The sequence below is a fragment of the Gossypium raimondii genome, chromosome 12 (genome assembly GCF_025698545.1).
Source record: "Gossypium raimondii isolate GPD5lz chromosome 12, ASM2569854v1, whole genome shotgun sequence".
In the NCBI taxonomy this organism is placed as follows: domain Eukaryota; kingdom Viridiplantae; phylum Streptophyta; class Magnoliopsida; order Malvales; family Malvaceae; genus Gossypium; species Gossypium raimondii.
In genome coordinates, this window is record NC_068576.1 from 50232697 (window position 1) to 50246549 (window position 13853).

Consider the following 13853-nt stretch of genomic DNA (forward strand, 5'->3'; position numbering starts at 1 on the left):
GCTAATGCAGATCTACTTGCCAAGTCACATTATCCTTTTTTTTCATCATTATTAACAGGATGAGCTTAAATGAAGAACAATATTCAAGTTCTAGGTTCAAAGTAGATAACAAAAATAGGGGCCAATATGGACTTACTTACGAAGCTGAGGGGCCAAAAGTGAAATTATCTTATGAGATTTGACACGTAGAACATAGGGAACAGTGCCGATTTTTAATTCCCAAATTAACGGGTGTCGGTTGCATACTGATTGGGTTTTCTCCTAATTGTTTATATTTCTCCTATATCTTAAATCCCAACTCCAAAAATTCCAAATAATAATGATACACCATTCTATAATTATGAAAAATTGAAGAATTTAAAAGCACACTTGAATTAATAAAGTGAAGTGACTGCAACTGGTTTAAGATTAGGATTAGTAGGGTAAATTAAATACATAACTAAAACGAAAGCCAGCTCATCAAAACCCTCATTTTCCGTAATCTTAAAGCATCGCCTCTATATCCCCATCACGCCCCAACCGTAACGCCGTTATAACCACAGAAGATTTCCTCTAAAATTAAAGCGGTCGCGTTTTAAGGAATTTAATTTTTCTTCATTTTTTCTTTAATATTATTTTTTTTCCATTTTTTCTAAGCCAACTAACAACAACACGACACAACACCTTCTGTGTCTCTCCCTTTCGCTCTGTTTTTCTCTTTCTAAAAAACGCAGCGGTGAGCGACCGGCGAGAAACCAAATCTCGCCGGAATTTCGCTCTCTTGATCGCCGGAAATTTCATTTCCTTTTTCTTTTCACCTCTCCGGAATCAAGCTGCCCCAAAGAGAGCGGATATATATATATATATTTGAATTTCGGGTATGATTTTGTAATCATGTTTTTGTAGAAGAAAACAAAGAGAAAAAGGAGAACAAAGATCTTCTCTCTCTTTTGGTGAGTAATGGCTTGCAATGGAAGGAAAAAGATGCTCAGATCCCTTGCTCTATCTTCTTCCTTTATGCTCTAATTTATCTTTTTCTCATCTTCTTTCAAATTTTCTATGTATTTTAAATATTTAAATTCCCGTTCAGCATCAATACGTAATAAAGGTTGCTGACAGAATTTTCAGGATTTTGATTCAAAAGGTAACGCTTAATTTCTGTTTTATTTAGGTCAAACTTTGACAATTTTGGGGGCTTTTTTTTTTACCTCAATTTTTTGAGTAAAGTTTTAGAATTTGAGCTTTTTTCCCCATAGTTTTTTTCCCTGGTCTGATCAGGAGTTTTTGAATAATATTGTTCTTGGTAAGTGGGAAAAAAAGGGTAATTTTGAAGTTAAAAATAGTTTATTTTGTGAATTCCAAGTTGGGTTTAGCTGATCTGGTCGTTAACAACTTGATTTTTAGGGTTGAAGTTGCATACTTTTTATTTTTCTGTTTAGAAAAGCATGCAGAACAAAAGAAAGTTGAATTACAATATTGTGAATTTAGTGTTTTTTTCTTTTAAATGTAAAATTCACCTTAAATTTTTTTCTATTTCCTGTGTTCAAAAATTAGGATTGATGATTTTCTTTTAAAATTTTCTTCCTTTTTCTTGGGAACCAAGTGGTAAATTTGTTTGGTTGTTGGTAGGTAAGTGGCTTTCCTTTTCATGGTACATCTTGTTTCAACCTATTTGAATTATTAAAAGGAAAAAAACACTCCCGTTATGTTTCCTTAAAAATTCATTTTAAGTTGCTAATTTCTCAAGAAAGTAGCTAGCTTTTGTGTCATCTTCACTCCTTTCTATGATATTTGATAGATTAAAATAAAATAGTTTAGAATTTGAATTAATGAATTAATTTATTAATATTTCTTTTGAATCTCTAATTTCCCTTTGCATTTGTGTTGTTATTTCTGTTTAATGAAAAAAAAAGGTTACAAGTTTAGTTGTTTACTAACTAGGAAGTGGTGATTGTTGAATGCTGTAGGATATGGCGATTAAATGGAGCCTTGAGTGATAAATTTTGAGCTTTTAGTTTTTGAGATTTTCTGGTGTTGAAGCTGTACAATGCCATCTGAGATCATGGATCAAAAGAATGCATCGGCATCATCCCATTTTTCGGAAGACGTTTGTTTCCCAGCTGAGGTACTCATGGGCATGATAGTACACCCAATTTTATTATTTCATTTGTATTTTGAGTTATTAGGTCTTTATATTTCTTGTTTTAAAGGCTATTGCAGGGTTCCTAAATGTGATCCTTTAGAAATGATATAATTTTTTTTTGAAACTTTTAAGTCTCCAGTGCCAAAAAAAAAACCAATTCTTTTCATGTTGCTTTAATATCAACTTCTGTTTGGGCAGAGACAAATTGGATTTTGGAAGCCAAATGCCATGTCTGATAACCAAGGTGAGAACTGTGCTATGGACAACTGAACTGCTGGTTCTGTTTGCTGTTAATCGGTTTATTTAAATGCATAAACCATTTAAACTTGTTGTCAATTTCTTTTTAGTAGGGGTAGACTGTAAGCCGGAACTTTTGGCTTTTACCATCATTAAAATTAATGAAATCGATTCGGTCTCTTGATATGAGAAACTGTGGCCCCTAACTTAGTGATGACATGTGCATGCATTTAAAAACCACAATTAACCTCTACGACTGAGTGAATAATCCAAAAGATCGATGGTTTCATTTAAATGCATTAACATTTTAAACTGGCCGTTAGTTTCTTGTCGGTTGGATTAGACCCTAAGAGGGAACTTTTAGCTTTTGTCATCATTAAACTTAATGAAGATCTATTAAGTTTCTTGATTACCATGAGAAACTGTGGTGCCTAACTTAGTGATGACACGTGGAATGTATTTAAGAACCATAGTTAACCTTTGCGATTGAATTAATAATCCAAAAGATTGATCTAATAACTGCGTGGTTCCAACTGTTTTGTTTTGTTTGTGTCAAAAGGATTCCTGAGTCAGTCCATCAATCGGAATGGTAAGTATATTTATGATCGTATTTCCAATGCAATTCGCATCAAGGAATTCTGGGTATCTTCTGTGAAGCATTCGTCAAAAGAATGCGACAATTTGCTTGGATTATTCTTAATGAAAGCTTGACTACTGATGGTTCTTCTGAAGGACATCATCTTCCTGAAGCACTAAATTGTCATTGGGGATGGTTAGCTATATAGATGAAATTCTATTTGATTGTGCTAAATCATTGTATGTTAGTTCATGTGAGAAGTGCTTTTGTTTATTGATACAGTTATTTTCTAGATTGACTTCTGCCCTATTGTTTTCAAAAAGTGACTGAAACATATGGATAAAATTAAGAGCCAAAAGTTGGTGTCCATTTTAGTGTTTTTATTTTTCAGCTTCTGCAAAATCTTAATTTGTTAGTCACAATTCACCTTTCCATAGATTTTTATTTTTTGGAAAATGAGTTTGTCTCTTGAGAAAGCAATAAACGTCTATTAATTTAGTATCCTTATTCTGCTTTTTTTTTTAGATATACGTTTCTTTCTTTAGTGTTAGATTTGAATATTTGGAATTCATTCCTAAATTTTTTATTCTTACAGATCTTAAATACCTTATAAAGATAAGTGTGAGTTGTTTGCATTTAATTACTTGTTACCTGGAAATCTAAGATCTTCTGAATGAAAATGTACGTGCTATTTCTGTGCAACCTTGTACATGGTTATCTTCCTGTCTGTCTTAAAAAAAAAAACCTTATGGTCTTTGCAGACAAGATGGTTCCGTCATCTCCACCAAATCTGGGTAGAGATCAAGAAGAAAAGTTCGACACCAGTTGGAATGGAATTGCCAACTTATCTGAGCCGTCATGGAATTCTGTGAATCATCATCCAATATCGCTGTCAAATCTGCATATGCAACCTGTGGTGAACTTTAATAGAAACAGTGGCAACGCCAATGTGATCCAGCATGAAAGTAGTCTGTTTTCAAGTTCGTTGTCTGAAATATTTAGTAGAAAATGTAAGTATTTTTGTCTCTGTCTATGAAAGTTATGTACATGTGTATGACAGTTTGTTAACATGTACATACATGCATTCCACGTTTGCATTGTTTCTTCCCTTTTTCTCTAGTATCAGATGCTTTATTATATATTGTATTTCATTGCTTGATTGATGACTGTTATTTCCTACTATACACATAACTCTAAAAGAAAGTATGTGTAAAAATAAGGTAAAAATCATGCCATCTTCATCCATTATGTTAATCTGTTCACGTATATATTTCCATATGTCCTATTTTCTCTACCAGAGGCTCAACCAACTCATTAGGACAATTCTCACCGTGCTGCATTGTCTTTTTCATTTCTTTTTTCTTCTAGTTACTTCTAGCTTTTATTAATTACCTTATAATTGACATCTGCTATTTGCTTTACTTTTATCTGTATGCAGTGAGATTATTAGGGAATGATCTACCTTCTCAACATGCTGGTATAGCTGCTTCACACCGTGAGGAAGAATCTTTCAAATCTATGAAGGAAATTGAGGCACAAACTATTGGAAATCTCCTCCCTGACGAAGATGATCTCTTCTCTGGAGTGATTGATGAATTGGGACTTAATACTCATGCCAGTAAAGGGGATGAGTTAGAAGATTTTGACCTATTCAGCAGTGGTGGAGGAATGGAACTAGAAGGGGATGATCATGTATCCATCAGTCAAAGGAACCCAGATCTCATCGGAGTACTCAATGGTCAAGGGGGTCCCAATGGCTCGATTGTTGGTGAACATCCGTATGGTGAACTTCCTTCTAGAACACTTTTTGTAAGGAACATCAATAGCAATGTTGAAGACTCAGAGTTAAAGACTCTTTTTGAGGTTTGTGTTTCCTTTCCATTTCTTACACTATTTATTGAGACTTTGTGCTAGCAAATTTTCTTCCATCTACCTGTACTGAAGTGCTATTTGTTCCTGTAAGTTAAATTGACTAACCTATTATCTTCTGTCAGCAATATGGAGATATCCGAACTCTTTATACTGCCTGCAAACACCGTGGGTTTGTTATGATCTCTTATTATGATATAAGGGCAGCCAGAAATGCAATGAGGGCTCTGCAAAACAAACCATTGAGGCGTAGGGAACTTGATATACATTATTCAATTCCAAAGGTGTGGCTTCAACCATTTTGTTCTGGATGGTTACTGTTTACTATTTTGTTATTACCCTCACTGCGTTTACTACCGTTGTCTTGTCTAATTTGTTGATGCTTCTTTATGTGAAACATTGCTGTTTTGTTCATTTTGATTTTATGACCTCTGGACAATTAATTTGTTGATGCTTCTTTATGTGAAACATTGCTGTTTTATTCATTTTGATTTTATGACCTCAGGACAATGCATCTGAAAAAGATGTAGATCAAGGGGCAGTGGTGGTTTACAAAGTTGATTCCTTTGTTTCAACTGATGAGCTTCAACGGGTGTTTGGTGCTTTTGGGGAAATTAAAGAAGTAAGAGATTCATTCAATTTATTTCAGCTTCATAATTCCCTTATATTTTGTGATGATAAATGTCTAAATCTTGTGGTTAATTTGCATGGCAGATAAGGGAGGTTCCAAACAAGCATAATCACAAAGTCATTGAGTTTTATGATGTTAGAGCCGCAGAAGCTGCCCTTAATGCTCTGAATAGGAGTAACAGTGCTGGGAAACAGATCAAACTTGAACCAAGCCGTCCAGGGGGTCTTAGGCGGTAATATTATCAACTTTTGCCGCTTTCTTCAAATTCTAAAGAAAATGTTTTTGATCTTAGCTTCTGAAGGGAATCTGGAACATTTATAATTTCCCCTTTTCGTGATCCTAGAAAGTGAGATAATTTTTTGTTAATTTTTACATGATGGCTCTCACTTCACTGCTTCTGCGTTACTTTGCCATGAGTATGGAGTTGGTCAATGATGTGCAATTGTTTTCTGGACATCTAATATGCTTTTTGAGCATCTAAGTTGTATTTTATTCCTTAGTGTTTTCAAGCGGCCTTTGTAAGTTGTGGTAAAATGAAGTTCGTGTTGCAGCTTTATTCAGCCTGAGCAGGAACAAGATGAACCAAATATATGTGGAAGTCCTTTTGATGAGTTATCAGGGCATATTGGTAAACTTTTGCTTTTAAATCCTGCCTTTCGATCAATTCATTATAAGCTGTTGTTTCTGAGAAAATATTTCTGTTCCTTCATACATCTTGGCTCCTCCTGACTTTCTACAGGAGTAATTGCATCTGGTGGCATGGAGAATGCATCTAACCAGGTGTTACATTCAGTTATCCAGTCACCTGTTAATACATTTGTTGAACCTCATCGGAGTTCTACGGTTCCTATTAACTTAGCCTCTCCAGCAAGAGTGGCACCTATAGGCCAAAAATTAAGTCTTCGGGAGCCCAACCACTCTATGGATGAAATGAAATATGCTAACCATGGGATACCAAGTTTCCATCCTCATTCCTTACCCGAGTACCATGATAGCTTAGCCAATGGTATTGCATTCAACTCCCCAAGCACCATAACAAACATGGCTAGTAGCGCCAGTTCCATGATGGCTGAAGGACTTGACAATAGGCATGTACGGGGAGCAAGTTCAAACGGGCACCTAATTGAACCTACTGCTGGGGGTAAGTTAAGCTGATTTGTATATCAACATCAATGAAACATGTTTTTCTGCATCTTTATTGCTTTCTGTTGTGGATTCATGGGGAAACTTCATTTTTCAATACGAGAATATTTTTGATAAATTTCACAATTCATTCTGTTAAAAGTCTCGGGTAAAATTTAACTCTCCTTTTCTATTCTTGAATTGAATTATTTCTCATGCTTTAGGCTTCAACTCTAGTTTTTCCGTTTTCTCTGACTTTATGTTGCTAATAAATTATCTCTAGTTTTTGGGTCATCTGGAAATGGAAGCTTGCCGGTTAATGGAAATAGTTACATGTGGAAGACCAACAACTCACACCAGCAACATCCATCAAGTGCCATGGTTTGGCCAAATTCGCCATCATTTGTCAATGGTGTTCATGCTTATCGCCTTCCGCACATGCCTGCATTTCCTAGGGCTCCCCCTGTAATGTTCAATGTAGGATCACCTGTACACCACCATATTGGCTCAGCACCACCTAATTCTGCACTCTGGGACAGGCGGCATCATTTTGCTGGGGAGTCTCCTGAAACTTCAGGTTTTCACCTAGGATCTCTTGGAAGTGTGGGTTTTCCTGGTAGTTCGCCATCACATCCTGTTGAAATTGCTTCCCACAACATTTTTTCTCATGTTGGTGGCATGGATTTGATGAAAAATGGTGGGGTACACTCTCCTCAGCAGATGTCCCACCTTTACCCTGGCAGGAACCCTATGATTTCAATGCCGACATCTCTTGATTCTCCTAATGAACGTGTTAGAAGCTTCTCACACCGTAGAAATGAACTGAATTCTAGTAATGCTGATAAGAAACAATATGAACTTGACATTGACCGCATCATACGTGGGGATGACAGCAGAACAACACTTATGATTAAAAACATACCCAACAAGTATGTGAGCTGCTGCTCATGCAAATTTTAGTCAATTTATTTTTAATTTCATGTGTCTGGGTTGTTCTCTTTCTTATTAAAATGATTTTGCTTCTTAGTATTCTTTAATGGTTGAAACTTTCTTATGCTTGAGGAATGACCTTATACCCATAGATGCGGAAAATGCTTAAATAGTTCTTTTGATGCTATGCTTGTTTTCATTCTTCAGATTTATTGATTGCATCCTATAACAGGCTCATTTCTTGTAGCCTGTCTTCCGTTCTTTCATATGGTTATCTCCTTAAAAGAAGTCAAATGGTGAGTTTTGCAGGTACACTTCAAAGATGCTTCTGGCAGCCATTGATGAACATTGTCGAGGAACTTATGATTTTATTTATTTGCCAATTGACTTCAAGGCAAGTTAACTTAATTGATTACTTAACAGTTTTCCTACCTTGATGAACTGATTCATCCTTGGACTTGCTACATGTACTTGTAGTTGGATGTGTTACTCACCCTAAATTTTATAAATGTTATCTGCAGAACAAATGCAATGTGGGCTATGCGTTCATCAACATGATTGATCCGCAACAGATTATTCCTTTCCATAAGGTTTGATACATGGATGATATGTCTCACTAATACTGTTATTTTCGTTATACACTCATCCGCATGTGCAGTCGTGTACTTAACTATTATTTTGATAAGTTAAAGCTAATCAGGTTAAACCAATACTTCTGTTTAGGCATTTGATGGCAAAAAATGGGAGAAGTTCAACAGTGAAAAGGTGGCGACTCTTGCTTATGCTAGGATCCAAGGAAAGGCTGCTCTTATTGCTCATTTCCAGAATTCAAGCTTAATGAATGAGGATAAACGTTGCCGCCCTATTCTCTTTCATACTGATGGCCCAAATGCCGGTGATCAGGTAAGTTCATCTTGACATGGCATAAACAAAGTTCAATGCATTTTATAATGTAGTTTCACTTTTTTGGCTTTCCCTGTTCTTAAATCCTACATTGTTGTTTGTTTATGCAGGAGCCCTTTCCTATGGGTACCAATATTCGATCAAGGCCAGGGAGACCTCGAACATCTGGCACTGAGGAGAACCACCGCCAAAGTAGTTCTTCAACTTTAGCTAACGGGGAGGAATATTCCAATGGGGCAGAATCATTGGGTTCTTCGAAGGATTCTGATTGAGCAGTCTGCTTATCCAGCTCTAACTTTAAAAAACCCTTTCAGAGTACTGAAACTTTTATCTACCCGACTCTGTATTTGAGGGTGGCTTGATGACTTCTTTTTTTCCTTTTTGCTATAGAGAAGCAGTTTTGTGAACCAAGATGCATGACCCAAACTAAGTGGTAATTTTGTCATTCTATCGAAAGCCCGTTTATGGGGGCTTCAAATTTTGCGTAGTCTTTGACTGAAGTGTATCATGATATATGGAAATTCCTTGGCTTATGCATGACTTGAGGGGGATCCATTCTTTTTGTATCAGTTTTGTATGTGATCTCATTTTTGTCCCCAAGGTTTCGGAATCCCTATGGGTCGTGCTTTCGGTCTAAGGTGGGGGTGATATTGTTCTAAGAGAGAGAAAAGAGACAACATATCTAAGTATTATAGTTGTGGAATTTTGAACCTCTCGTTTATTTTTATTAATGACATTACATTCTTCTTTCTTGTTTTGCCTTTTAGACCTCATTTTCTCTTTGTTGCTTCACAATACAAAGTTTGAACAGACAACTTTTCCTTGGATATTGCTGTGTGGAGAATTCTACCGGAATTTCGAAACTCAGTTTATATCTGAATAGCTGTATTTTGTTTGTTACGATGATGGCGGAAGAGGATTATAAAGTTTGTTCAAGTCACGGATTTGACTGAGAGCTCTAGATCTTCGAAAAGAAACTTCGGTTTTGATACAACCTGAAACACAATCGAATCCAAGTTAAATAAAACAGTTAAAATAAATAACTAAGATAAATAAAATAATATAATAAATCAAAGATTAAAACAATAAAGAAGATAGATAAAAAAAATAAAACGTGATATGTAGAAGTTTTAAGGAGCTATGGAAACAAGAATCCACAATCCCTTTCAAATAACTCTAATTTCTTCTCAAAAAAAAACTTAGACAAGAAAAAATTGAAAATAATCCCACAATTTGAAAAGATTACTAAAATTCTTTAAAAGAAAGCTCGAAAAAAATTTTGAAAAGAAAAACTTAAAGAGAATTTATTAACTTAAAAGAGAAGTTGAATAATGATAAATTGATTGTTGTACAATGCAAAGTTCTTTATTTACGATAGCTAAATAGATCTAAATAAAACTCTTAATTATAATAGAATTCTATTTAACTTAAACAAAAATAGTTTTAAACTAAACTTTCTTATTCACTTAAAACTCCTAAATAACTTAAAATACTTAATAATTATAAACAATTTGGAATAAAATAATAATAAAATAATAAGAGCTGATAAATACAATATTGAACTATAATAAAAATTAAGCCTAAAACCCGAACCCAATACGATTTAGATTTGAAATAAAAGTTTGAATCTCGTAATTCCCATCATAATCTCGTCTAGAAATTATACTCGCGTAGTCTTCACTAAAACAGTCATAACTTGAATTCCCGAACTCAAAATAGAGTGATTCAAAATATGTTTCGAAGCTAAGAGATAGATTTTGAAACGCTATGAAGACATCTTAATCCATAAATGTCTGGATCCCATACAAATATTTGTCGCAAGTTGACTAATATTTTGAGCTTGAAAATTGACAGTTTGGTTGAATTGACTTTAATACATTTCACCCATTTCATGCATGTATCATTCATCATTTTCTCGAAAAGATTCATCCTTACATATTGTCTTTGATCGAATCTTGATTTGATTTGCTTGATCCTTGACCTTATTGTTGAGCATTAAGGTAGTGTAAGCTCATCACATCCATGGGCCTGAAATTGAGCGTTAAGACTAGTATCAACAATCATGGCGCTTGTTGCCCATCTTGATCTTAAGTTACATTAGATGGATGTTAAGATTGCATTTTCAATGGTGAAATTGAATAAACAATTTATGTGGTACAACCAAAAAAATTTAAGTCAGGAGACCCAAAGAATATGATTTGCAAATTAACAAAATCCATCTACGGACTCAAACAAGTTTTACATCAATGGTACCATAAGTTTCATCAAGTAATTGTCTCGTTTGATTTTGAGATGAATATTGTTGATGATTGTATGTATCAAAAATTCAGTGGGAGTAAGTATATATTCCTGGTTCTATATGTTGATGACATTTTACATGCCACTAATGATATAAGTTTATATTGTACGAAACCAAGAGGTTTTTCTCTAAGCATTTTGAGATGAAAGATCTTGGGGGTGCCTCTTTTGTTTTAGAAATTCAGATATATCGAGATCGATCTCGGGGTATTCTTGGATTGTACAAAAGATTTATATTGATAAAGTACTCAAACGGTTTGGCATGGAAAGTTATAAACCATGTGACACCCCTATTGCTAAAGGAGACAAATTTAATCGTTCTCAATGCCCTAAAAGTAACCACGAAATTTAAGAAATGCAAAAAATTCCTATGCATTTGCTATTGGGAGACTAATGTATGCTCAAGTATGTAAGCGTCTAGATATTGCGTACACTGTTAGGATGTTAGGCAGACATTTAAGCAACCCTAGTATGGACCATTGAGTAGCAGCTAAAAGGGTTATGAGGTATCTTCAGAGAAAAGGTTACATGCTCACATCTCGAAGGCCTGATAAGTTCGAGATCATCAGGTATATAGACTTCGATTTTGATGGAATATTGATGCAAAATTTTATCACTAGGGTGTAAACTGTGACAATAATTGATAGTCATTTATTTCAATAACAACATGAGCACATTAAAAGTTAAAGCACATAGACTTTATGTTCCTTCTGTTAAAGTGAAAGTTCAAAGTGATTAAATGCCTATAAAGCATATTGGGAAAAACTCCATGATTGAGAACCCACTTACTAAGGGACTACACCCAAAGTTTTTTATGAGCACACTGTTCATAGTGGGAATTTGTACTTTTAAATGTTTTTATGTTAAATACACATTTTCAGTTATTTCATTTTACGGGTATTAAGTTTATTTCCTACAAAAATAAAGTTTATTTTGTTTATTTACACTCTGATTTTGGTAAGATTTGATCTCACTAAGGTTTAAGGAGGACCAGTTGAAAATAGACATGTTTGAATCATACTGCATGTAATTTCCATGCTACACATCCATACTTGATCTATGTCATTTGGTTGTGTTAATATACGTGATCAGGGATGAATTTAGTTACGATATGTGTAACGAAAGTCGCATTGGTTCTATGTTAACATAATTAATGGACGAGATTGTTCAAAATATATTTTGGATATAATACTAAAGTTTTGAGCTCATAAGATTATATAATGACATGTAATTATAGAGTAATTAGTATAGTATATATATGTGGTCCAAGTGAGAGATATATTGTTAGAAAATATGGACATCACATATATAATAAGAGTAATTATTACATGTTATTATTTAGTATCATAAAATGTTAGCTCAAATTAAAAGTGGTCTATTTTGGTTAAAGTTTATAGGGCTTTAGTTATTAAATAAAATATGGGTCAAATATGTGTAGATACTCTAGTAATTAATTTCTAATTAATGATGGACTGATTAGAAATTAGGTTAATCTGCAAAAGTTATATATTAGAGTTATGGTCCTTAAATCATACATACCTAGCTTTTCTAATATTTATCTTTAGAAAAGAGTGAGTCACATTTTTGAATTACTTATGTGCTAATTTGGAATATCAAAAGCACAAGATTAATAGATTTCAATAAATCAATGAACTGATATACTCTTCTGCATTTAGAAATCAATAAATTCAGATACACTTCCGCATTTAGATTTATTCTTGATAATTTTACATAACAAACCCTAATTTATTAAATTTTAGAAAAGAATTTTACAGTTGTATCACAGCTGTTGTGCTGTTTGTTGACAACCATCCTCGTTCTCCTCCTCCATGCCGCGGCCATTGATGCTATTGTTATAGCATCGACGTGGTTTTAGTATAATCCTTTAACTGCCACTTTCTCAAATTTTCTTCTTGTAGAGAGCCACGTTGTTAGCAGCACAATGGCTGAATGAGTCCACCCGGATGACTCTTCACCCACCTCAGACGAAGAAATGCTGAAATTATTAATTGCCAAAGCTACTTCGTTTCATTATTCTTGGTTTTAAAAGAAATGCCGAAATGGAAGTTACAATATTTGCTACAAGTTCTTAAATAATATTCGAAAAGTTCATGTAGGGTTTCCATGTCTCCATTTTGCTGACACTTTTTTTCGACTTCTAAAATAGTTTACTTAACTTTAATGTTATTCATATGCAAATTTGGTCCCTCCTGCATATCATCACCTCAAATGAAAACAAAGGATTGATATATATTTTATATGGAGCTTGTTGATTTATGTTTAGTTGCTACTTAAATTTTTTTTTGGAATTAATTAGTAGACTATCTGAATTTGTATTTCGTCGCATGATTTAGTACTTCTGTACTAATAATTTTGAGTTGTGCTTTTATGTCATTGATAGCTAACCAAGTAGTGACATGTGATAACCTTTCAACATGTCACGTGATAAATAAAATGATCGAACTATATAATGTGGGTACTTAAATGATCGAACTATATAAAAACCGAACTATTTTGATTATGCCGTACGTGAAAATCTTGTGCGCATATAAAGATGTACTGCTCTTTTATCTTTGCAATATTCACATTCTATTTTCTTGTGGTTTTGCAAACTCAATATATATACCCTTTTCAATTTTGTTGTTTAAAATGAAGAGAAATTGCAAACTATAGCTTCCACTGGCCATACAACTCATTTTAATGGCGAGGAACTCGGACCTATGGCTGGGGGTGGGGCAGGAGAGGAGAGGGACGGGGTGGGAAGGGCAGAGGAGAGGGACGAGGATGGGGAGAATTTTTTTATTATTTAATATTAATATATTAATATAAAATTTAAATTTTTATTATATTTTTTTGAAAATATTTATGTATTTATATATTTTTTTAATTTTTACAATTAGGATCATTGATAATGTTTGTAAACTTTAAATTAATTTTCTAAAATTATGATTAAATTGATATAATAAGTAAAAATTTAGGGCTAAATTTATTATTATATCGATTTTTTACAGAACGTGAGTGTTTAGATTACAAACATTTTATTTTGAGTGTACCAAATAAAAATGCATAAATTGAGTTGGCAAAATATATATTAACCAAAAAGGGAAAAAAAATTTCCTTTTGCCGATGAGCAAAGCCGGGAGGGAAAGGAAACTCACTGGAAA

The 13853-nt window shown here is 33.9% G+C and overlaps 1 protein-coding gene across 2 annotated transcripts; it reads left to right on the plus strand.

The window, feature by feature from the left end:
• Positions 1 to 628: 628 nt before the first annotated feature.
• On the plus strand, positions 629 to 9157 carry LOC105764833 (protein MEI2-like 1). 2 transcript variants are annotated; one of them, XM_012583605.2, is made up of 16 exons: positions 629 to 932; positions 1070 to 1123; positions 1947 to 2104; positions 2321 to 2366; positions 3698 to 3946; positions 4375 to 4799; positions 4931 to 5089; positions 5311 to 5427; positions 5520 to 5668; positions 5988 to 6064; positions 6176 to 6577; positions 6842 to 7487; positions 7798 to 7882; positions 8010 to 8078; positions 8212 to 8391; positions 8502 to 9157. In XM_012583605.2, the coding sequence occupies exons 3-16, from the start codon at positions 2027 to 2029 to the stop codon at positions 8661 to 8663; spliced, it is 2844 nt and encodes a 947-aa protein (XP_012439059.1). In that variant the 5' UTR covers positions 629 to 932; positions 1070 to 1123; positions 1947 to 2026; the 3' UTR covers positions 8664 to 9157. The 2 variants fall into 2 exon arrangements, with proteins under 2 accessions (XP_012439059.1, XP_012439058.1); XM_012583604.2 differs by lacking the exon at positions 1070 to 1123.
• Positions 9158 to 13853: the final 4696 nt, after the last annotated feature.